Source organism: Chiloscyllium punctatum, chromosome 12 (genome assembly GCF_047496795.1).
Source record: "Chiloscyllium punctatum isolate Juve2018m chromosome 12, sChiPun1.3, whole genome shotgun sequence".
Classification (NCBI taxonomy): Eukaryota; Metazoa; Chordata; class Chondrichthyes; order Orectolobiformes; family Hemiscylliidae; genus Chiloscyllium; species Chiloscyllium punctatum.
Window position 1 is genome coordinate 44,753,869 of NC_092750.1, and position 26,427 is coordinate 44,780,295.

The following is a 26,427-nucleotide window of genomic DNA, read 5'->3' on the forward strand; positions in this document are numbered from 1 at the left end:
ACTTTGATATCAGTTGACATTTCCTCAACTTGATTCTGAGTCTTAAAATCATAATGGATAGATAATTGAGGTGATGTATATAGCTTTGTAGCCTGATATTAACTTCGAGGTTCAGTTATGAAATAGGTTTTATATTTATTTTGACAAACCTGTGTTTTCTATTTTCAGGTGCATCTGCAGCAGCAGTCACTACCCCTCTCGACCTAGCAAAGACAAGAATCATGCTAGCTAAGGTAAGATTGTGGAATACAACTGCAGGAAAGATAAAATGGTGTTGCGAATTACTCATGACAGTTCCATGTCTTTTATACCTTTCTGAATAAAATATAATAACCCTTAATATTGTGAAATAAGATCGGGAACCCTAATGAATGAACTATGAACACCAAACCCATAAAACATAATTATATTGTGGTAAATGTTTTTAAATAAGTATTTCTGCAGCATTTTTCTGCTGAGATACAAAATTTGTGACCATGTGGGTCAACAATTTTCTTAATAAACAAAAAATGATAATTGAACTGGGGTTTATTTTAGGATTGCATCTTTGATGTAATGCAGTCAATCTATTACTTATCAAGGTATTAGTCTACTCTGTTCATAGATTCATAAAATACATTTTGTAGGAAGACTATTCTGTAGCAGATTTCTGACGCAGGAATGATTCACCCAATTCAAACAAGGTACAATTATCACAATTGTAGCATGAAGATGTAAGTTGTTGAGAAGACTGACTTGCTGACAGCATTCTCTAAATTTGATGATGGTTCTTTGCAGACAGGCACCACCACTGCCAGTGGAAAGGTGTTACCAGTTTTGAAAAACATCTGGGAAACACAAGGGATTTCTGGGTAAGGCCTTACTTTCTTTTCTCCTTTAAAAATATCTGAACAGGGCCAGCTGACATGATATTTATAATACTTCCGGGAAACTAAAACCCCAATATTAACCTAACCTGCCTGGTGGCAATACAACAGTTTCAAGTCAGGCATCCATTTTAGAACCGCCTAATTTTATACTGCATTGGAATCCATCGAGCATAAACTCGACTGGGTTGTTAAACCTGTCCAATCAAACCTCATGCCATTTTCACCTTTTTGGTTAGGTTAAAATTAGAACTTGGATTTAGTCTAACGTGGCTGAACCCATTGACTAGATTTCTCTCTCATCATTCTTAAAGTGAAAAGTGAGGTCATTGTGACCTTAAAATTATATATTTTCAATGGAAGATTGAAACTGAATTGTCACTGTGTAGTCAACTTGATACTGCAATATCCCTATTGTTTTAGTCTATGGGTTTATTGAAGACCAAGCCATCATCTTGGCTCTTTAATGGATATTGAATTTAGAAGCTTCTCGTTGAAGGTTGAAATTCTTCCCATTTGTCTTTAAGTACATTGTAGATGGGGAAAGCAATTTGAAACTTAATTATGATACCTGCTTTGTGGCAGCCATGCAAGTTATGCTTCTGAGATCACTGGAGCTGGGTAAATGAGGTATGACCCTGTGGAGTAAGCGTGTGCATGCGACATAAGGACAACAGAAACTCTACCTTTCTAGATTTAACACTAGATTGTTTTGATATCTTCAATACTGTGTTGTTTTTCAATATGCAATTGCACCGTAGTATAAAAGTTAAACATTGCTAAAAGAGACATGAAATCAAAGCTTTGTGTCTTGTACTCATCAGGATTAAAATGCAAGAAAACCAATTTAGAAAGAAAGCACAAATTTATACAGTTTGAGAAGAGGATGTTGATTGGTTGGAATATGGTTCATATGGAGATGCAGCAAGATCCATTAACTATCTTAACTAGCTGATTAAATTCAAACTAGACACGTCAACTGTCATTGGTCAGTGTTGTCATGAGGTTGGAGCAGGGATTGGCCAACTCCAGAGCACTTTTTCCCATTAAACTGTTGCAATTTGCACATATTCTTTTCAGGTCTACAAAGAACAGAGCCCTATGTGTAAATAATTGTAGCTTCCAATGCACACAAATAAATCATGCTGTGAACCCAACAAATAATCTTACATTGGTTTCTGGTACAACTTTTAGCACAATCGGAATCATTGAATAAATGCTGTCCAATATCAAAATCACATCTAATATTGGAAAGAATACTAGAAGCTACATTTATTCCGTATGATGTTTTTGAGCTTACAGTCTCTCTCTAGATTCCTTGTTTTCTTCCTTAAATTTTTATAAACTTGGAAATGGGTTAAAAGTGGTTGTGATACCTGTAAAAAGCAGCACTGCAGCTAAGAATAGCTATTTGAGCGATATTGTTTCAGTTAAGTTGTAGCAACAATTGTGTTCTGAAAGATTGTTTGTGCATTCAGTTATGTGAGCAGTAAACATTCTTTAGAGCAGAAGTGAAATGACTGATGTTTTTACTTGGATGTAGCATTCTTCATGATTCTCAGACGTGTTAAAGCTCTTTCCAATCAATGAACTACTTAATGAAGTGTAGTCACAGTTGTAATGTGGGAACTGCACCAGTTAATTTGCACTCAGTAAACTTCCACAGTCAGCAATGTGATGATGACCAGATAATCTTTTTATGATAAATATTGTTCAGGACCTGGGGACAACTCCCCTGCTTCTCTTTAGAATAGTGTCATGGGATTTTTTATATCCACCATCCCCAGCCAGCAGGTCCTCAGTTTAATGGCTCATCCAAAAGGTGATACCTCTGAAAGTGCACTGCTTGCTCCTTGTTCCACATGTCTGTACTCAGGCTCTGGAGTGTGACTTCAAGCAGTTATATTATGATTCAGAAGTGAGTGAGCTGCCAACTGACCCATGACTGTATAATAAGTTGTAATTAGTGGGTAAATAATTGCAATTGAATCATGTTAAAATGCGGTCATATTTTATATCATTCATGAACCTTTTTAATGTTGCATGCCATGACCCTGTTCTCCCTATAAAATACTAAACCACGTTCTGTTGGTGGCAACACATACTGGTGTGAGTTGAGACTATTTAAGGCAGGAGTAATTGTAATCAATTTAACATTCTCATGGCATCTTTTGTCTCCGACTGTCTTTTCTTGCACATTAGGCCATCCAAGCAAACGTGTAGTTGAAATATGAAAGCGGGTGTTGGTTTGGTTCTGGGTTGTTGTCTCTTCCACCACAGACACCTGGGCAAGGGGCCAAAATAATAAAAGGGAAATGAAAGTCTGGGAAATGAACATCCAAGCTTTTTGACTTCGTGGGCCATTTAGGTTCATATTGTGGAGTCTCCTGGGTCACATATAAATAAAACAGCAGGAAAAGACAAACTTTATTTTTTCAATTTGTTCTTCATTCATTGGTAGGTTCCCTGTTTTATGATTTGTTACTATTTCATGAATCTGATCCTGGAGCAAACTAGGCACAAGTAATGTAAGACTTTTAAGTTTAACAGCTGTGCCATTTCAACTGTGCTTGATGTAAAAGATGTAAGATTTTGATTAAAAATGTACAGTTTTTTTTAATGCACAATGAGGGCACAACTTTGAACAGAAATTACTATCCCTTGATGTTCTTTTCCTCTTCACGTATTTGTCTTGACACTTTATTGGGCCAGATTCAACAATCCATCATCAAGGTTCAGAAGGGTTTAATGTCACACAGATGGAAAGCAAAAAGAGAATAGATTAATTCTTGTAAGAAAAAATGTGCTAAAAATTGATTTTGATGTTTGTGCAAGTGCAAAGTTTAGTTAATTTAACAATGTGTAGTTTAAGTCTGTTCTCGTTCTTTGTAGTCAACTGTGGTGCCATTAATCTCAAAGAATTATGTTGACTGTATCGTCATCAGCCAACCTAAGTGCCTCTTGAAATTTCAGAGGCTGTCTTAAACAGTCCCTTTGTTTATGGGGGGGTGGAGGGGGGGTGGTGCCACAAGGAGGAATTGAAATGTTATTTTGGCAATCTGTGTAAGGTAGCTGTGGGAGAAGAGCTTTGGGAATCCTGATAAAACTTAAAGGTCTGGAAACATTTTCTGTGAAAATAGGAGGAGGTGAAATGCATTGGTGACAGCTATAGGTCAGTTGATAGCCCTGCCATCCCTGTATCAAAGAGCCAATGCTGTTATTCCACTGCAACACTGAGAGAATCCGAACCACTGTCTTTTAGTTGAGAAGTTAAATTGTTCCCATATAGAAGATCCCTTGCAATTTTTAAGGGAGAACAGGTGAGTTATAGCTAGTGAGCTAACCAATGTTTGTCCTTCAGTGAACAACATCAAAGTATCTGCCCCAGGAAATTGCTATGGACATTTACTGGGGCCAGGGCCCAACCATCTTCAGTTGCTTCATCAATGACCTCCCCTCCATCATTAGGTCAGAAGTGGGGAAGTTTGCTGATGGTTGCACAGTGTGCACCACTGTTTGTGACACCTCCGATATTATCCAAATGCAGCAAGATCTAGATAAGGCTTGGGCAGATAAGTGGCAAGTAACATTCATACTATACGGGTTCCAGGTAATGACCATTTCCAATAAGAGATAATCTAACCAACCCTTGATGTTCAATGGTATTATCATCACTGAATCCCGCACTATCAACGTCCCGGGGAGTTACCATTGTGTGCCAGCCATAGAAATACTGTGGCTACAACAGCAGGTGAATAACTTGCTTCTGTCTTTCCAAAACCTTACTATAAGATATATCATGAGTGTAATGGAACTTACTGGGATGTGTACAGCTCCAACAATACTCAAGAAGCTTGACAGCATCCAGGGCAAAGCCATCACTTGATTGACACCACATCCACAATATCTAACATTCACTCTCTTCACCAACACAGTAGCAACAGTGTGTATCATTTGCAAGCTGCACTGCAGCAACTCACAAAGGCTCCTTAGACAGAATCTACAAATTCGCAACGTCCATCATCTGAAAGGGGAGAGGTTGTGTTCTCTAACATGAGTTAGAAACATATCCTTAAGCGTGGCTGGGTCAAACATCTGGAAGTCCCTTTCTAACAGTACCGTGGGTGTCCCTACACCCCAAAGACTGCAGCAGTTCAGGAATGCACCTCATCAGCACCTTCTCCAGTGAACAGAAAACATGTTTATTGCTTGCAGGAGCTTGTTTGCACAAATTTTCTACTGTCAATCTGACATTATAGTTATGACTATACTCTGAAAATACCTTATCAAATACAAAATGCTTGAGGTTGTGCAAGATGGTTTTTGAAAATAGAATATAGTGCTTTTTTTCTTAAATCTTGCCATGCCATGGATGTTTAACATCAACAAATTAACACTAATCAACTCTGTTAATTTATAGTTTCACCCAAGTATGCATATAACATAGAATTTGAACGTGAAATGATCATTGTAATTCTGAAGTTACTGTGATACAAATGCAGATTAACCTATTTAATCAGCATAAATTTGCTCATAACACACTGAGTAACATTGCATGTCTGCTGTTTCAAAACAGTATGTTCTTTGATTTGACACCACCCAGCCATCATCTCCTGTCTTCATAAATACTTTGCATACATAGATACCTTCCTGCCATGGGAGCTCAGAAACTATTTAGTCTACAAAAGACCATATCTGTATCTGGCCTGCTTTTGTGATGCTCTGGTCATTGTAACTGCTGTTAATTACTCTTCAAAATGCTGGTGGTCTAATGAAATTCAAGTCACATCCACCCAGTATTTCCATTGGCATTATTTTAAGAATCAACTCTCAGTGAATTAATGCTTTCTTATACTTAACCTGAACGTATGTGTCTCTCTTCAGTAGTTCTTGGTATTCATTAGGGGAAACCTGTCATAGTGATAAAATTGAGGGTGATTTGTAGAGTAATATCTAAGAACAACAGAGCAAATGATTATTGGTATCACTTAAAATTTGTCATAAGACATCAATGTGGATGAGGCAGTGTTGGACTGGGGTGTACAAAGTTAAAAATCACCCAATACCAGGTTATAGTCCAACTGGTTTATTTGGAAGCCCTAGCTTTTTGAGTGCTGCTCCTTCATCAGGTCGTTGTTGGACTATACCCTGGTGTTGAGTGTTTGTTTTGCTTTTCAATTTGCACTTATCATGACTGGGATACAACAAACCCAAACTTTGAAAAGGATCACAGATTTTTACAACATGAGAAGAGGGTGGACCACAGTTGGTATGGAGATTTAACTAGTCTGTTATTTGTAAATATTAGCTAGCTGATTAACATCAGTCCGGCCAGCTAGATTCTGATTGGCAAAGTCATCGCCATAGGGCAAAAGGCTGGTAGCCTCCACATCCCTTTCTCAGCAGAAAATGGTCATCTACTACTACTGAAAACCTACATTATCTGATCAATATATGCGATTCCTGCAGTTCTGTGTGCTACAATATTATCAATAATGGTAACATTGTGAGTAGCACTGTAGCCAGCTACTTAATGTGTAAGTGTAATGGCAAGATAGGGTTTATCAAAACAGTCCACATAATAATGGCTACCTTGATCAAATCATCACTCACATTTCATGCAAACTTTTAGTCATGAAAGGTGGCCAGTGTATCTCCGATTACTGTAAAAGAGGATGGTTTCTCCAAATTTGACTAACTTGTGGAGGTAGTTATGTCATGGTGCTACTTTGCAGTAAACACACAAAAGGTTTGCTCCATAACATGATGCTGCAGGCAAGCCAAACAGACATTCTGCATATCACGCAAATAAGTAACATGGCTGATGAGCTTTGGTGCGAGTGTGATGCAAGGTATGTGGGCTGTGTGCCTCGATGACTGGGGAGGGGAGTGCACTATCAAGCAGCACATGCCTTTGACTGGATAGCCTGGTCAAACCTGTACTTGCAAATCTGAGAGCAGAGTATTGAACATTAAACATTGATACTGCTATTGGATAAATAGGTCAGACTGTGCTAAAAATTACACTGGAAACAATTTTAGAATCATTAGCTGAGATCGCATGAGCTTTGAGTGTGCTAAAAGCTACATATAATCACACATAGGGACTGTTCTACGTAGGCTGAAGGAGCTTGTGTTCACCATTCAGAGTCTTCCCGCCTGGTCTGAGATTAATCATTGAGCTAATATTGACAGTTAGCAGATCCTGCTGCAACTCCATGTCAAATATGATCCAACTCTTTCCATGCAGAGTAAATTGGTTTCTTGCTGTTCTGATATAGAAAAGCTTAAATATCATGTCTTTTTTTTCAGCAATAGTAGAGCAAAAACACATCCTGACAAAGACAAAAATAATGAATGTTAACAATGGGAAATGATTTATAGAGTGTTATGAAGACTGCTTCTTAGATTAGGATGCTTCCAGTGTTGTTTCATTTACCTGAAAATGAAATGGAGTTAATAACTGATGAGCTGAAGATTAATTGAGGAGAAACGACTACAGCATGTAAGATTGGAAAAGTATAACAAAGTCAGAGGTCACTTTGAATGCATATAAATTTTGCAAAGTTATAACGTATTTAGCCTAAATCTCAAAATTATTATAAAATATGTCCATTGATCTTCATTAAAATCCTCAACAATGAGATAGAGTCATAGAGATATACAGCATGGAAACAGACCCTTCAGTCCAACCTGTCCATGCTGATCAGATATCCCAACCCAATCTAGTCCCACCTGCCAGCACCCGGTCCATATCCCTCCAAACTCTTCCTATTCATATACCCATCCAAATGCCTCTTAAATGTTGCAATTGTACCAGCCTCCACCACATCCTCTGGCAGCTCATTCCATACACGTACCACCCTTCTGCATGAAAAAGTTGCCCCTGAGGTCTCTTTTATATCTTTCCCCTCTCACCCTAAACCTTATGCCCTCTAGTTCTGGACTCCCCGACCCCAGGGAAAAGACTTTGCCTATTTATCCTATCCATGCCCCTCAATTTTGTAAACCTCTATAAGGTCACCCCTCAGCCTCTGACGCTCCAGGGAAAACAGCCCTAGCCTGTTCAGCCTCTCCCTGTAGCTCAGATCCTCAACCCTGGCAACATCCTTGTAAATCTTTTCTGAACCCTTTCAAGTTTCACAACATCTTTCCGATAGGAAGGAGACCAGAATTGCACGCAATATTCTAACAGTGGCCTAACCAATGTCCTGTATAGCCGCAACATGACCTCCCAACTCCTGTACTCAATACTCTGACCAATAAAGGAAAGCATACCAAATGCCGCCTTCACTATCCTATCTACCTGTGACTCCACTTTCAAGGAGCTATGAACCTGCACTCCAAGATCTCTTTGTTCAGCAACACTCCCTAGGACCTTACCATTAAGTGTATAAGTCCTGCTAAGATTTGCTTTCCCAAAATGCAGCACCTTGCATTTATCTGAATTAAACTCCATCTGCCACTTCTCAGCCCATTGGCCCATCTGGTCCAGATCCTGTTGTAATCTGAGGTAATCCTCTTTGCTGTCCACTACACCTCCAATTTGGTGTCATCTGCAAACTTACTAACTGTACATCTTATGCTCACATTCAAATAATTTATGTAAATGACAAAAAGTAGAGGGCCCAGCACCGATCCTTGTGGCACTCCACTGGTCACAGGCCTCCAGTCTGAAAAACAATCCTCCGCCACCACCCTCTATCTTCTACCTTTGAGCCAGTTCTGTATCCAAATGGCTAGTTTTCCCTGTATACCATGAGATCTAACCTTGCGAATCAATCTTCCATGGGGAACCTTGTCGAACGCCTTACTGAAGTCTATATAGATCACATCTGCTCTGCCCTCATCAATCTTCTTTGTTACTTCTTCACTATCCCTAATCAGTCCTTGCGTTTCCAAATACATGTACATCCTGTCCCTCAGGATTCTCTTCAACAACTTGCCCACCACCGAGGTCAGGCTCATCGGTCTATAGTTCCCTGGCTTGTCTTTACCGCCCTTCTTAAACAGTGGCACCACGTTTATCAACCTCAAGTCTTCCGGCACCTCACCTGTGACTATCGATGATACAAATATCTCAGCAATAGGCCCAGCAATCACTTCTCTAGCTTCCCACAGAGTTCTGTGGTACACCTGATCAGGTCCTGGGGATTTATCCACTTTTAACCGTTTCAAGACATCCAGCACTTCCTCCTCTGTAATCTGGACATTTTGCAAGATGTCACCATCTATTTCCCTACAGTCTATATCTTCCATATCCTTTTCCACAGTAAATACTGATGCAAAGTATTCATATAGTTTCTCCCCCATTTTCTGTGGCTCCACACAAAGGCCGCCTTGCTGATCTTTGAGGTGCCCTATTCTCTCCCTAGTTGCCCTTTTGAGATGGTTAGGCTGCAAAAGAAAACTCAAATTTGCCCAATGTGGCTTGTTCTTAACAACTTTGTATGAGTCATCTTTTATTAACTCATTTACTTCTAAATGTGCACATACTTTAATTCTGTTAGGAATAGATGATCACCTTTCTATAATGGGAATGCAGTAGACATAAGAATACATGGTTTTGCAGAACACGGTTGACAAGATAGCTCACAAGAGGCTTGTTTGAAAGCCATGTGGTATAAGTATAAGTAAAGCAGCATGCATTAAAAAGTTGGTTAACAGAGAAGAAGCAACAAGTTAAGACAAATGGATGTTCAGATAAGGCTCAGAAGAGATTAAAGATTTGGATTTAGCCACTGGAAACATGGTGTCAAAATTTGCTGATGACAGAGGTGGAGAGTTAGCAAACAGCATGGACGCCTATATAAAAAAAAACAGGAGGTTTAAGCTACTGAAATGAAATATTTGTAGTTGATGCAATTAGGTGGAATCATGTAGCATGAAAGGTAGTTCAGTCCATCTTGGTGATGTTTGCTCTCTTCCACACTTTCCTCATTGTCCTGCAAAGGTTTCTGTTTCTGGTGTATAATCTATCTTGTGTTGGTGAACCAATATGAGGTCATACATTTTCACAAGATAAATTAGGAGCAGTGGCGTTAGCTAGATAATAGAAAACACTGGCATTTGAGGCTATGTAGACACACCTGGGAGGCTTCAACACTTGCAGTGTAAGTACAGATAAGGTTAAGTCACAAAATAAACCATTTCAGCTTTATGGAAAGTGGCTTGAATACATGAAGGAAGGAGCAGTGTAATTTGTGTAAAATTTGGTTTTGGATACCCAGTACACTGCATTTACGCAATTCTGCTACAAGTCTCATTCTTGCCCACTTCATTCAGACAGTCATAGAGCTGTACAACATAGAAACAAACCCTTTGGTCTGACTTGTCCATGCTGACCAGATATCTTAAATTAATGAAGTCCCATTTGCCAGCATTTGGCCTATATGGCTCTAAACCCTACCTATTCATGAACCCATCCAGATGCCTTTAAAATGTTGTAATTGTTCCAGTCTCCACCACTTCCTCTGGCAGCTCATTCCATATATGCACCACCCTCTGTGTGAAAAAGTTGCCTTTGATCCCTTTTAAATCTTCCCCCTCTCGCCTTAAACCTATGCCTTCTCATTTTGGACTCCCCTATGGGAAAAGGACTTTGGCAATTCACCCTATCTATGCTCCTCATGATTTTATAAATCTCTAAAAATCACCCCTCAACCTCCGGCACTTCAGGGAAAATAGCCTCAGTCTATTCAGCCTCTCCTTCTAGCTGAAAGCCTCAGCAACTCCTGCCTTGCTCCTATAAGGTTCTGCCCTATTATACAATGGCCACCTACCTTGGCTCACCTTACTTCTGAGAAGCAGGTCCAGCACTGTTTCATAGAATTCCTACAGTGTGGACACAGGCCAGTTGACCCAACAAGTTCACACTGACCCTCCGGATAGTAACCCACCCAGACCCATTCCTCTAACTAAAGCACCTAACCTACACATCCCTGAACTTTATGGGCAATTTAACATGGCCAATTCAACTAACCTGCACATCTTTGAACTATGGGATGAAACCGGAGGAGACACGGGGAGACTGTGCAAACTCCACACAGTTGCCTGAGGCTGGAATTGAACGCAGGTTCCTGATGCTGAGGCAGCAGTGCTAACCACTGAGCCACTGTACCACCCTTTCTTGTTTCATCACACCTTGTCAAAAGAGTATTAAAGCCAGAGAGATTGATGAAGATTATGTCCGACATAGGAATCTGTAATCATAAGGAATGTTTTGATTGAGATGCAGATGTCTAACATAATGACCTAGATCTTCCAAGGAGTGACAGTTGTTGTTGGAATGCTACTTCACTTAAACATAAAGTTGTCTTGACAAGCTTCCCATTTCTGGGAGAAAGTGAGAACTACAGATCAGAGTCGAGAATGCGGTGCTGGAAAAGCACAGCAGGTCAGGCAGTATCCAAGGAGCAGGAGAATCGAAGTTTCGGGCATAAGCTCTTCATAAGGAATGAGTCTTGTGGGCTGGGGTGGGGGAGCTGAGAGATAATGGCAGGGGGGTGGGGCTGGGGAGAAGATAGGTGAGAATGTGATAGGTAGATGAAAGGGGGGGAAGAAGGTGATCGGGTGGAGCAGATCGATGAGAAAGACTATGGACAGGTCAAGAGGGCGGTGCCGAGTTGGAGGCTTGGGACTGGGCTGTGTGGGGAGAGGAAATGGGGAAACTGGTGGTCTACATTAACCCAGTGTGGTTGCAGGGTCCCAAGGCAGAAGATGAAGCGTTTTTCCTTCAGGTGTTGGGTGGTTAGGGTTTGGCGTTGGAGGTGGCCCTGGACCTGCATGTCCTTGGTGGAGTGGAAGGGAGAGTTGAATGTTCAGCCACAGGGCGATGGGGTTAGTTGGTGCGGGTGTCCCAGAGATGTTCTCTGAAACGATCTGCAAGTTGGTGTCCTGTCTCCCCGATGTAGAGGAGACCACATTGGGTGCAACGGATACAGTAGATGACACCTTATCCCAGTCCCAAGTCTCCAACTCGGCCCAGCCCTCTTGACCTGTCCATTGTCTTTCCCATTTATCCACTCCTTCTCCCTCACCTTTGTTTACCTATTGCATTCGCACCTACCTTCCCTGCAAGTCCCAATCCTCTCCCATTTATCTCTCAGCCCACTTGGGGTGCCCCTTCACATTCCTGATGAAGAACTTATGCTCGAAACATTAACTGTCCTCCTCCTTGGACCCTGCCTGACCTGCTGTACTTTTCCAGCGCTACACCTTTTGACTCTGATCCCCAGCATCTGCAGTCTTCACTTTCTCCTATATGACCTACTTGGCCCAACTCATTTCCAAGAACCAGGTCCTGTGATGCTTCTTTTCGTGTTGGACCGCTCGCACACTGCTGTATAAGATTCTCCTGAACACTATCTAGGAACTCTTGTGTCTCTCTGCCCTATATATTATCACTATCCCAGTCTCCATTCAACTAATTGTGGCACAGTGGTTAGCACTGCTGCCTCACAGCGCCAGAGACCCGGGTTCAATTCCCGCCTCGGGCAACTGACTGTGTGGAGTTTGCACATTCTCCCCATGTCTGCGTGGGTTTCCTCCGGGTGCTCCGGTTTCCTCCCACAGTCCAAAGATGTGCAGGTTAGGTGAATTGGCCATGCTAAATTGCCCGTAGTGTTAGGTAACGGGTAGATGTAGGGGTATGGGTGGGTTGCGCTTCGGCGGGGCGGTGTGGACTTGTTGGGCCGAAGGGCCTGTTTCCACACTGTAAGTAATCTAAATATAAAGTAATTAATATCCCATATTATAACTACACTAAAATATTTGCACCTCTTGTAATTTCCCTGCAGATTGGTGCCTATACATCCTTCCCTTCAGTTGGTAGTCTACAGACTACACCAAAGAATGTAATCACACACTTTATTTTCTTTCTTAGCTCTAGCCAAGTTGATTCTGACCTTGGACTGACTGACATCCTCTTTCTCTGGCACTGCAGTGCTCTCCTGAATCAATACTGCCACTCCTCCATTTCTTCCTTTGCTATCTTTTCTGAACACTTCGTACTCTGGAATGCCCTCATCCAGTAGGTCCTGAGCACTGTGTTCCCTTCAAGTTTTCACTGTCTCCTGTGTGCCTCATTCCTGAATAAATTAGTTATTGATTTGAAATTGTTACTCTGAAAACTAAAACAGGGGTGATAAACACTGTAGTTTGGATTGCTTGAGGCAGAGACCATTGCATCTTTTAAGGAAAAGTTAAATATCAGGAATGTAGAAAAATATAGGAACATGAGGAGAGCCCCAGGCATTGAAACTAGTTTACATTGCTCTAAAAAAAATCTAATAGACAAGTAAGTTGATTGGGATTTAACTACACTATAAACCTTGATAGCTCTGATTTTTTAATGTATCTATATGCCATATAAATGTGCAGGAGAATTGTAATAGGCTGAAATACTTTGAAACAAAATTGGCATAATCTAAGGGAAATTGTGGGTAACATTTACAAGTTTAACACATTTAAATGCCAATTTATTTAACAGTGTGGCCAGTACATGCCTGGTACAAATTGCTGTGCTTTATCCTTTATAATTACAGTAATCTGCTGAATCTCTGTCTAGTAAAACCCTAAACTGTTTCCATCTGTCAGCTGTGAATTTTTAGAAACCAAAATAGCTGGAAAAATAACCTGCTGACTCTTCAATAAGTTTAAGAACAATGTTTCTGGTATGTTTATTGAATAAACAATGTGGCTGAGAAGCAGGAGTTTTCACCTCCTGATTTTCTAGAGCTTGTCCACCCATCTTACAAGGCACAAGTTATATGAGTGATAGAATATCCTTCATTTGCTTGAATAAGTGTATCTGCAACAAGATGTAAGCTTGACAATATCCAAGCCACATTATTTATTACCTTAACCACCACCTTAACTATTTTGTGGCATCATTGTGTACCATCTACAAGCTGCATCACAGCAACTGCCAAAGCTCTTTCAAAGAAAGAAGGCAGGCAGCAGCCTCAAGGGAACAACAACACCTCAGTCACATCAATCTGAGTTGAATAGATATCCTCTGTCATCAATAGGTTAAAATTCTGGAACACCCTACCTCTAACCACTGTAGAAGTCTCTTGATAGACTGCAGCAGTTTAGAATGCAGCTCTCAATGTCCTTTGATAGAAAGCAAGCAAAGGCCATTCCTAGTGTAGCCTTATAAGTAAGAACAGCTTTAATTTAGTAAGTGGTCTGAAGGTACATTTCAAAACAATATTTGACACCAAACTACATGACATTCAATGATCAAAAGTTTGTTCAGAGATACAGGTTTTAAGAAGGATCTTAAGGACGGTAGGTCAATATGAATAATGGTTGAGAGAGAACTCAAGCTTTCATAGCAGAAATCATCACTGCCAATGGTGGAGCAAATAAACTAGGGAAGAGGCCAGAATTGGAGGAGCATAGAGATTTTAAGCTGATCTAAGAGTTAGAGGACTTTGTAGAGATAATGAGGAATGAAGTCACACAGGATTTAGAAATATGGATGTGAATTTTAAAATTGAATAGGGATGTAGAAGTACAGAACTACTGGGGGAACAGCACTTGAGTTCTTAAAATATCTACTTTTTAAAAAAAACACTCAAGTTGAAGGGGATAGCCAGAAGAATATTAGAACATTCAAGTCTAGAGAGAACAGGGGCATGAAGAAGGATTTCAACAGAGGCTAAGACATGTGCAGATTCAGGGAGATGTTACAGAGATAGAAATAGACACCTTGGTGATTGCATAACACCAAAAGTGCCGATGAAAGGAAAGGAGTATTTGGTTAGTGAAAGGACTTTGTAATATAGACTAAAGAAAACTGCTTCAGATTTTCAGTTTTTAGCTGCCACAAATTTCTACACAGCTAAATGTCAGACAGTATAACCATTTAGAGGCACTGGAGGGCTTGAGAGCGGTAGAGCTGCTACCTCAACCAGGTGGCCTAGGTCCAAATCCAATCCGCTCATGGTGTGTATGAGATTCAACTGCTATTGGTCGTGACCCTAACTCTGAGCAAGAAGGTTCAAGTCCCATCTGGTCCAGAGATGTGTAATAGGGATCAATATGTGGGATCTGACTTGTTTTCAGAGGATGTTGCTAAGAAGTTACATACCTATGGCCTTCTCCTATTTTTTATTGCTAAGTGTAATGAGGCTCCATCAGTTTTATGAGCCAACTTATTTGAGTGGCATAGATGTGACAGCTTGCACCTTGATTGCTCCTCCTGCAGTGCAACCTGATGAAAATTCCAAACTTATTAACACATCAATTGGCAAATTGGACAGGTTACCAAACACTCCCTTCCCCATTCCTAACCAAAATTGCCAACAGCAATCCTGCACAACAGCCATTAGTATTCATTTCTATAGTCACCTGCTTCCACACCTACCTCTGAATGGCCATAAAATCTTGCTAATGGTTGAAAACAAGAGGATGGTGATTTTCAACTCTGAAAGCTGTGTAGGTGCAGGAATCACCAGCATAATCAATTAGATGCCTTGTTACTAAACACAGCAAACTTTGTGGCCCATTTATTGAGTATGCCTTTGTAAACAACCCCAGTACCTGATCAGGTCCTTTGTAGTATGAAGTCCATTCAGGAGAATATGTTCTAACACTGATATAGATGGATTTATTTTCCTGAGAGCAGGTATGAATTAGGCCAATTAATGAGTTTCTTTTTAACCTCCTTTGCTCAAGTTCAGCTAACACTACACATTTAACAGTAGGGAAGGCTGGAAATTCAAGCATCAAAAACAAGACAGTTATTACTGTATTCAGTTCAAAAATTATGCATGTGCCTTGCTTTTGTTGAGATTAAATTAATAATGTATGCCTCGGCTAATAGTATACCATGATAAACTGCTTGATTGTATATGATTACTGCTAACCAGGACAATGTTGACCAGCGTGATAGCAAACATGATTGAAAAAAAAAGCAGCTTTTAAATAAACTTAATGTTGCAGCATGAGATACAGAAAACATGAAAATAGAATTAAAATTATCCAAATAGCTTTTTTTGGATTATTAACAAAAAAAGTTGGACATTATAGTCTGAATATATTTTTCTTTTTTTTTCCAGTTTGTTTTCAGGAATTGTCCCCAGAGTAACATGGATCAGTTTTGGTGGTTTTCTTTTTCTAGGAACTTATGATAAAATGCACAAGTTGCTTCTATGATCACGATCAAGATTGGAGATTTAATAAGAGAACTGCACTGAAGTCTATTTTGTATTATAAATGATTTTTATTAGACATCTTTGTTAGACACTTCTATATTTTACATTTTCTGTAACAATGTATATTTTACCAAATTGTATAAATAAATACTTGTGCAGAGAAGTAACACTTCCTTCCTCTCTTTGCCTCTATTGAGCAGCTTTGCTGTGTCCGTTCTGGCAATGTTTAATAGTCACACAATTGTACTTATGTGTTTGAGGCAGATTCAGATAGAGAATATTTACTAGAAGGGTGACATTATTTCAACAGAACTTTAATTCCAAGATCTTTGTTCTTTTACATTTTACAATTTTAGCAGTCGATTAGTCTTTTTTTTAAAACTGACCTCCAAGGAGCAAAATTTGCAAATAGAGATGACAGCATTGTGTTAACCAAATATTGTTTGCTATTTTTCTAATAATGCAGTTTTTCCAAAATCAACTAACAAGATCTCTTTTCCAAGTGATCTGGACACTGGAGAAATTGAAAATATGTACAGTGTCCCATTGGCTGATAAAGTCCTATATTTCAGTCACAGAATTCCAACTTATACCATTACAACTATGAGTGACTTTTCTATCATTTCTGTACCAAACTACAAAGAAAATGACACTGGAGAAATGTAATGTCTTTAAGACCCACATCAAACAATGTAAGCATTTCCTTACAAAATCCTTTTTGTCATGTCCAGTATGGTAATTATATTCAGTGTAAGGGTAAATGTGTTTATAAGTAATCACTTTCATTATGACCCTTTTCTATAAGGCACCAGTAGGCTTTGCAAAATTTAAGAACAGCAACCAACATAACTGAGAAATAGCTTCAAAATTCTAGAAAGTTATTCATGCACTAAATAGGTTTAAAATATCTTCTGTAAAAGATACATATGGAAACACATATACAAACATAGAAAAGCAAAACATTCCTTTTATGTACATTATGCCCTGCATTTACATGCTTTAAATGCAAGTCAATTGTTGAGCTACTAATACTTCCCAAGGAAGCTTTAAAATAAACAAAGAACGCTCAAATAGGATTGTTCCCATACAAGCTCTGTCCTGCCATGACTCTTCATTGTAGATGAGGTAGTAACAAAAAATGTTTTCAGTGCACAGGCATAAGTTTGTATTCAATTTACTTGTTCTTCAGACCAAGTTGTAAGATTGTGATAACTGTCCATTCAGTAGTAAAGACTGTTTAATGTCACCTTCTGTATCACAGCACAGTACAGGCTGAGGTTTCTCACACAAAGGTGATTGATGGCTTGAGGTCTCCAACAATGGAAGTTGTACAGGCTTATGATGTTCCTGACAAAATTGCACAGGTTGGGAAGACAGACCTAAAAAATTCAAATAAATATATTTGATATAAGTTTAAGAACTGTAAATATCTTTGGTCTGTTTTTCCATTAGATTTAGAATAGTTAGAGTACAAGTGCTTGCACTCTTATTCATTACTCTTTGAATTTATTGTGCAGTGACTTATTAATTAATAATTAAAGGCCAAACATTACCTTTTCTGTCAGCAATCTTTGCAGGTGTGACATTTTGTACCTGTGACACCATCCTGTCATGATTGCTAGGATACACAAGCCCTTGTCTCTCCCTTATACCACTGGATGTTCCGTTGCATAAATAACAATTCAAAATGCCTTTGTCTGTTCCATTCCATTCTGTACCATGATTTTCATCTACATGATCCACACATTTACTTGGATTTGACCATTCATGTTCCTTGGAGGAAATGTTGGTAGTACCAAATTGATCTGGAACACCAAAATAACTTATAAACATGGAGAAATTCTCTGGGATTGGACAAAACAAATACATTGCTCGAACTTGTAATTTGTGTGCAAATATTCCAGTGCATTTTATGCACTCTACAGCTCCTTAATGGCTCTATTCAACTACTAATTTTAATTGTAAATTGGAATCTGAAACGATCTTCAAATGAATAGCTTTTGCACCTTTTCAAAGCAGATAAAAACAAAACATAAGGAAATAGATATTTTATAATTAGATGGATTTTTGTTTGTAAAATTCACGTACCTGTTTTTTCTGACCCCAGCCTTCCTCCTGCTACATGTTTACATCCATCATTTACATTACAACCAAAACAATTTGGTTGACTGCAGTGATTATGGGATGCCACTTCTACACAGCTTACAGCATTAGACTGACACATACCTGTAATTAAAGACAGTTTAGAGCTCCATAACGTGACATGGGCTGTTCTATAAAAGTATGCTCGTTAATACGTCTAGGTATTCCACTATTTAGTCTCCACTTACAATGATCTTCCTCATTCTCTAATAATTATATGTCTAAATATAGACCAAATGTCAATGAATAGTGAGCAAGACCTCAGCTGAGGACCCAGGATGCCTATATTTCATCTTGTATCCTGCTAAATGTGTCAAACCTCAGTTTACAGGAATATCACAACTCCTTTCTGTAATATTGAATATAAAACAGCAAATCAGGTCAGTCCTTTGTGGAACTTAGAATATGGAGGAAAAGCATCCCTTCAATCAAGTTAATCATGAAACTATCAGGTCCTAAGACGACAGAAAGAAGTATGCTATTCAATCTACCATTCAATGAGATTCAATGGCTGATCTGAATCCTCAACTTCATTTTCCTGCTTCTTCCCCTGCTATAACGCTGGATTCCCTTCCTGCTTGAAGATCTATGTTGAATATATGGTAAAGAGTTCCATAGATGATGTTCAAGCAATATATCCAGGATTTTATTTTGAAAAATGCCCTATTTGCTATGATTGAAAAGTACCTCCAAGTTTGTAGATAGCACAAAGATGGACAGGAGGATGAACTGTAGAGGCATGATGCTTTAGTGCAATGTGGACTATTTGAGTGAGTGGCAAATGCACGGCCAATGTAGTAGTATAATGTGGATACATGGGCGACTCAGTGGTTAGCACTGCTGCCTCACAGTACCAGGGACCAGTGTTCAATTTCAGTTTTCGGTGACTGAGTAGCGTTGCACATTCTCCCTCATTCTCTCCAAACCTGCACAAGATGGAGCAGCAGCACCTGGTGGATTGGCCATGCTAAATTGCCCATAGTATCCATGAATGTCAGGCTAGCCATAGGAACTGCAGAGATAGGGTGTTGGAGTGGGTCTAGGTGGGATGCTCTTCAGAGGGTTGGTGTGGACTTGGTCCGAATGGACTGCTTCCATAGTGTAGGGATTCTATTAAATGTGAGGTTGTCCACTTAGGGCAAAAACATGAAGGCAGATTCTGTGACTGCTGATAGATTAGAAAAAGGGGAGTTGTAACAAAACCTGGATGTCTTGTACACTAGTCACAAAGTATGCAGGCAGTGGCAAATGGTATATTGGCCTGTATAGCTAGAGGATGACAGTACAGGAGGAGTGACATCATATTGCACTTGTACAGGGCTTTGGTAAAACCAAAACCACAACTGTGTGCTGGTCTGGTCAGGGAGAGAGCGCAACAAAAGTTGCAGATCAGATTTCTGGGATGGCAGGCCTGATCAATGAAGAGAAACTGAATTGGTTCAGACTATATCCACTAGAATTTAGAAGAATAAGGGGAACTATCACAGAAACCTATAAAATTCTTATAGGATTACATGTGGTAAAATGTAGGAAGAATGTTCCTGATAATTAGGGAGCCCAGAACCAGGAGACATAGTCTAAAAGATAGAGTACACTGTTCAGGACATGGAGAAATTTATTCACTGAGAAATTGGTGAGCCTGGGAATTCTGTGCCACAGAGTGATTGCAGCAAAATACTGAATGTTTTCAAGGAAGAGTTAGATCTTGTTCTTTAGGCAAGAGGGCACAGGGTATGGAGATCAGCCACGATCATGTTGAATAGTACAGTAGGCTCAGAGCCGAGTAACATCTTATTTCTAATGAGTATATTATAAATATGATTTTTAAAAAGCCATACCGTTGCTCTCCATACATCCATTAGAAAGTGTTGCTGCTAATTGCAAATTGCTACTGTCATCTATCTTGACACACGTTTCCTGATGCTCAGACAATGTCCCTTGGGAAGAGAGGTAACTTGGTACATCAGGTGGCACGATGGTTTCATCTATAATATATGCATGTTCCAAGGTAAACACAGGTGAGAAGTAAGCCAGTCACATTTTCCTTACAGCAGAATTATAATAGAGGATTAACCATCTCTAATTTCAAACACAATTCAATTCACTCAATATGAAAAGCTTTGACGGATTTTAATTCACTAACTACTTACTAAGTATAAACTTGCTTTAATATGCAAATTGCCCAGCTTAGTTATTTAATCTTCAGAAATATCTTGACATCATGCCAATATTTCAAAGTTGTACAATTTAAAATTACTCACAAGGGCATGGAATTAAGTGTGTGTACCACCTGGACTAATGGTTCAAACAAAGCTATACTATAGTAGATTGAGAATTTACAATTAATTTTAAACATAGATCTAGAAATTTAATAAAAACCAGTAACTGTGACCCAAAAGTGACTTCAGTTCCCCACCAGCATGGTGGATTCTTTCCTCTAAAGTAAGTAGACAAGCTAAGGAAGTATGGTCTTCCAGAACAAGGAATTAACCCCAGTGTTGCAAACTGGCACATTCCAAAGTCCAGGACTATGTCCTGAAGAACACACTGGGGCAGCTAAGTTAAATGTGAGGGGGGTCCATTCAATTATCAGACTATCCTGCTGCCTCAAATGTATGTAACTATAATCCCAAGAGAGAAAATGCTGGAAAGTCTCAGTAGGTCTGGCAGCATCTGTAAGGAGAGAAAAGAGCTGATGTTGAGTCTAACTGATCCTTTGTCAAAGCTAAAAAAAGGGAAAAACAGGAAGGTATTTATACTAGGCTGAGAGAAGGGGAGTCATGGCTCCTGGTCCACAGTTTCATTTCATCCTTCGTATTATTTGATGCCTTATACACAAGCACTATAAATATAATCTTGTAAAGATAAATAAACAAACCCAATGTGTTTCTTGTGTCTTCGTATGCTACTGTACCGAATTGAACTACTTTAGTGACTATGTGTGGTGATGAAATGTCTGAAAATGAACCTTCCAGCTCAGCAAGCAAACCTACATCCAGAACCTCAACCTGAATCTTCTCAAAACTCACTAGGAAAAAAAGGCTCTGTACTACTTGGTTGAGAAATCCATAACCAAGAGGCATAGATTATATAATAAGAGGAATGTGATTTCAAAGAAATTCAAAAGGTATTTTCTTCACCCCTGAAGTGATGGGGATCTGGAACACTCAGTATTTCTGGTTCTCTACTTGGATAGGCACTTGAAGAACTGTCATTATGGACTATGAGTCAGAAAGCAGGATTGGGCTGGGTGGCTACTTGATGGGCTACCTCTTGTCATGTAAACTTCTTTGTTTCATAAATCATACTTAAAAACTGCTATGTAAAATTATAAAATAAGCTATCATTTCAAAATCAACAGGTTAGTAGTTACCATCTTTTTCTCATCTAATTGTTCTAATTATGGAAAAAGAATAGTCAATTAATAGAAGACCACTTAACACATTGCATCAAAACTGTTTCAGCTGTGATATCACTATGATACGTTTACTGTCACGCACAATATTTTGCATAGTTTAGTTGGAATGAATTTTAATGGTGAAGGAGGACAACAGGATTACATCGCTCCTTTCGCAACCCTAGGATCTATCAAAAAGGTGTCTTACAATTTAAATGTAATCACTGGTATAAAGTAGGATACTTAAAGTAATTTGCACACAGCATGCTTCCAGACACAGATGCTATCACGATAAGATAACCAATGTTAGTGTTAAACATTGGCCAGCACACTAGAAATTACATCTCATCTGATAATTATACACTGTCTTAGTACTGCACTACAGTGAGCATGGATCTCTGTTCAAATCTCTGGGGGGGGGGGGAAGAAAAGTATCTTGAACCCAAGACCTTCTAACTCAAAGACAACAGACTGACAAATTAGTTTCTTCCCACGATTGTCAGCTGTGACTCAAAGTTTGAGAAGTCAACATGTCACATTGCTGTCTACAAATTACAGATCACTGAAGATAACTATATGAATTTATGGAATGCACAGATGGAACAACGATATGATATATTGGTTGGTGTATTCCCCAATTAAAATAGACAGCACTTTTCTGTTCCGAATAAATAAGGTTTATGAACAATGTCTTTTAAAAAGGACAAGGCCATGCCAAAGTACTAAATATCAAAAAAAACTTCAGGATTAAAATTTTCCAATTTAAGCAAAATTAACTACAAGGAAGAAGCGCATTTCCAGTGACTTAAAACACTAAAATCAAATACACTGGCAAGAGGATCACAGATGAAATGCAAAATACATGACACTTAATCATAATTTAGGTGCACCAGTAGCAAAAGAACTACTCATTCTTCAATCAAAATGATTGCGCTTAAGAGCAACTTGCTGCATTGAGTATTTTAGACACTGATGGTATTATATAATAAATCCTTTGTTTTCCTACCTGTATTGGTAACACTGTATTCTTCACTCTTCTTCCTGGTCTGATAGATGATGCATACCCAAACCAGTGAAGTTATTACAATACTGCAGACTACAGCAATGACGACAATACCAACAGTCATAGTTCCATCTTTTTTGCTTTGTCCCACAACACACCTTGATGATGGTAAAATGCTGAGATGGCTATGAGCTCGCTCGGTGCCGAGGGTGTTAGACATCTCACATGTATATTTACCCTCATCATCCAATACCACATTTCGTATGATGAGCAGCTGATTTCCAGATGTGAAATGATGTCTCTTTGTAACCACCAGAGGTTCATCACCTTTTAACCAAGTTATCCGTGGAGATGGGCTTCCTGATGCCATGCATTGCAGAGCTATAGTTTCGCCAATCACTGCAGTTTGGTCTTCAAGGGCATAAACCAGTGATGGGGTTTCTAGGAATACAAAATGAACAAGTTAATAGGTGAAATTCTTTCATCTTCAATTTTAAGGGTCACATATTTTAATTTATGAAGTCAGTGGGTGTGAGAATAAAATTTATTGAAATGCATCTAACTAGGGCATAGTCTAACTAGGGCATAAATGTCATTATAACCTCAATTTACCTAAAAGCGCTTTTAGATTCATCTGAGTAGATGGGAAGAGAAGCCTGAAATGGTCAATTTCTTTATTAGCTTCACTGCTAGCTAAAATAAATATGAATGGGCATGTTTTGCAGAAATTCTTTTGTGAAGAGCAGAAAGAAGCTATCAATATAAAATAGTTATCAAGAAATTCTTGTGAAAATGTGTAGCTCACTACCAAAGAATGGTTGAAATGATAGTGAAATTGTATTTGAAAAACTATAAGGAAGGAAGGAATAGAGAGTTACAATGATAGATTTATGTGAGGAAAGAAAGCTCCAAGCTTGAATGAAACATTAAATGTTAAACTGGACAGAAAAGGGTGATTTCGGTGTTATAAATTCTATGAAATCTTCGATTCATTTCCCCCGATTTCTCTGCCTCAATTTCTGAGAATTGGCTATCACTCTACATTACTATAGGACAACACAATGGCTCAGTGGTTAGTACTGCTGCCTCACAGTAACAAGGACCTGGATTTGATTCCACCCTCAGGTGATTGTTTCTGTGGAGTTTGCATGTTCTCTGTATCTGTGCAGGTTTTCTCCAGGTGCTGTGGTTTCAGTCCAAAAATGAGCAGGTTAGATGAATTGGCCTTACTTAAGTAGCCCTGTAGACTCTAGGGCTGTGCAGACTAGGTGAATTAGCTATGGTAAGTGGAGTCAAGTCTGGGTGTGATGCTTTTCAGAAGTTCGGTGGGCCAAATAGCGCCTTTTTGTACTGTAGAGATTCTAACAATTGGGAATAAGCCCTGGTTTCTCATTCAGCTATCAAGACAACACTCTCGCACACAGAACTTCCTGGAAGTACTTTATAAAACCAAGTGATGAAAGAGCAGCACTCTGAAAGCTAGTGCTTCCAAATAAACCTGTTTGACGATAACATGGTGTTGTGTGATTTTTAACTTTGGATTTGGAGGTGCCGGTGTTGGACTGGGGTATACATTCTCCCAGGTTTTGTCCAATTTGAACAATGGAACTTTTCATACTAAATTTTATTCAATAAAGGGTTGTTTACCTCCAAAATGTCAGTCTACATTCATTTTATTTCATGCACTACTGTTCTCAGCATTTCACCACCTCCCTCCCCCTAACCACAATATGGTTCTCCTGTCATTCATTTGTGATAATCTGGTTCCCTCTCTAACATGGGCGGTTATTTTCATTATGTTCCTTTAGTGACATCTTAAATACCTTCTAGAAATTAAAGCACAGCATGTCAACATGCTTCTCTTTAAAGGCGTAACATGTACTTAGGATAAAGAACTCCAATTCCTTTTTACAAATCAATGCTGATTCTTCCCAATGATTTTATTCAAGTTTTTTAAAAATAAAAACAACCTCCTTAAGAATTGGTAAATCTTCCCCTTGACTGACAAACAAATTGATCCACAGCATCCCATTTTCTGCCTCACACTGTTCTTGAATAAAAGTTGCATTTGCTACTTCCAGTCTGATGGAATCTCTTGAGTCTAGGGGATTTTATAAAATTACCATCAACATTTTTACTACCTACTTTGCCACCTCTTAAGACCCTAGAATGTAGTTTATCAGAACTCAGGGAACTTGTCAGCCTGCATGTCCATCATCAGTACCATTTCCCTGGTGATTGCAATTCCACCAAATTCCTCTCTTCTTCCTGATTTACATTTATTTATGGTAATTATTTATCCTCTGAAATGAAAACAGATAAAATATTTGTTCATTAATATCTACTATTAACACACATTCTCTGGAGGGACCATATTCACTTTATTTACTTTTTAAAGAGATGTATTTACATCTCTAGCTAGCTTCCCTCATACTAATTTAGTTCTCTGGATTAATTTTGCCATTAATTATATTCTGTCCACTCATCTGATCTATTACTCATCTTTGCACAAACATGTGCTTTTATCTTATGTTTGACACTTTGATCAAATACATTGCTGGGTCCTCCTTTTAGAAACTTTATTTATGCTAAGAATACAATGTGAAACACCTCCACTCATTCAATAAACAAGTGTGATCTTGAATTGTTAAAGAAGAGACAGAATATGAAATAAGACTCGTTACAGGACACAGGCAAGATACCAATATCAACTCAAACAGTTCAGAGAACAATAGGTGCAAAATTGTAAATCTCCCTGAAAGTTTAAAAAGGAAAAATCTAACCAAGAAATGTTTCGATTAGTGTTTCTTCTTACAAATATTACGTGAGAACTTTAATAGGAAACAGTTTGTTTGCTTTTCCCTGTGCATTTGTCACAACTGACATCTATCAATTCATACAAAGACTATATTATCAAGTTAGAGTGATATGAGATTGAGAACAGTAAAACAATCTCACGTGGCCATTTACTAACTTAAAAGTGATAGTGTTTAAATGCTTACTCCTACTTACTAGTTGTACTATGTAGCAGTAACCCTAAATAAAACATAAATGCTGAATCCACTTACCCAACACCACGAGTGAGGCATTGGCCAAAATGGCCCCAGCAATATTTTGAGCTGTACAAGTGTAAACTCCCATGTCTTCAATTTTGACATCCACGATAAAGAAAACATCATCTTCCGGCATCACGTGCATTCGCCTTTCTCGAGCTGCAGGAAAATCTGTGCCACCATCCTTCTGCCATGCAATTTGTGGAGTCGGATGACCAGTGGCAGCACATTCAAGACGAGCATTGGCTCCTGTTCGAATCGTAATATCTCTTGGGGTCTTAACAAATGACGGTAACACTGTAAACATAAAATGTTCAAGCTTGTTCAAAACATTGCTGATTAAACAAGTTGAAGACGAATTATGAATTTCAATTTTTGTGGGTTTATTTCCTTACAACCCAGGAGGAGAAAATGGAGGTAAAGGTGTCAGATTTTCAGTTATCATTAAGCAAACAAATATCACAAAAAGGTCACTATGTTTGGAATTTTATTGCACTGCTAGCGCAGCATTTGAACTGTAAGTTTTCCCTACAATAGGATCTTGTCAGTTGTCTGCAAGTTGAACATAAAACATACTTTTTTTAAAAAAAAAGTCCTTCCTGGGAGCTTAGTAAATAAAGTTAAAATTGCATGGGTTTGTGGGTAATACCCTAGCAAGGACAGGGAATTGGTAATCGTGCAAAAAGCAGACAGTATGAATGAACCGCTTATTCTCAGGCTGATAGGACGTGACAATTTGAGAACCACAAGAATCAGTGCTTGGGCACCACTCTATTTCAGTGATTTGGAGTTCAGGCAAATT

The 26,427-nt window shown here is 38.9% G+C and overlaps 2 protein-coding genes across 6 annotated transcripts in view; one reads left to right on the plus strand and one right to left on the minus strand.

The window, feature by feature from the left end:
- The window catches only part of slc25a26 (solute carrier family 25 member 26), a 198,246-nt gene extending 182,053 nt beyond the window's left edge, over nucleotides 1-16,193 (plus strand). For 2 of the 3 annotated variants that reach the window (XM_072582497.1, XM_072582498.1), the window contains 3 exons: nucleotides 169-233; nucleotides 778-851; nucleotides 15,935-16,193. In XM_072582497.1, the coding sequence (XP_072438598.1) occupies nucleotides 169-233; nucleotides 778-851; nucleotides 15,935-16,031 (236 nt within the window). In that variant the 3' untranslated portion in view covers nucleotides 16,032-16,193. The remainder of the gene's footprint in view (nucleotides 1-168; nucleotides 234-777; nucleotides 852-15,934) is intronic. The other variant, XM_072582499.1, reaches the window with a different exon arrangement.
- A 107-nt stretch (nucleotides 16,194-16,300) lies between these two features.
- The window catches only part of lrig1 (leucine-rich repeats and immunoglobulin-like domains 1), a 118,791-nt gene continuing 108,664 nt past the window's right edge, over nucleotides 16,301-26,427 (minus strand). For all 3 annotated transcript variants that reach the window (XM_072582495.1, XM_072582494.1, XM_072582496.1), the window contains 6 exons: nucleotides 25,641-25,922; nucleotides 22,576-23,013; nucleotides 20,011-20,157; nucleotides 18,119-18,256; nucleotides 17,584-17,835; nucleotides 16,301-17,409 (listed from right to left, as the gene is read on the minus strand). In XM_072582495.1, the coding sequence (XP_072438596.1) occupies nucleotides 17,216-17,409; nucleotides 17,584-17,835; nucleotides 18,119-18,256; nucleotides 20,011-20,157; nucleotides 22,576-23,013; nucleotides 25,641-25,922 (1,451 nt within the window). In that variant the 3' untranslated portion in view covers nucleotides 16,301-17,215. The remainder of the gene's footprint in view (nucleotides 17,410-17,583; nucleotides 17,836-18,118; nucleotides 18,257-20,010; nucleotides 20,158-22,575; nucleotides 23,014-25,640; nucleotides 25,923-26,427) is intronic.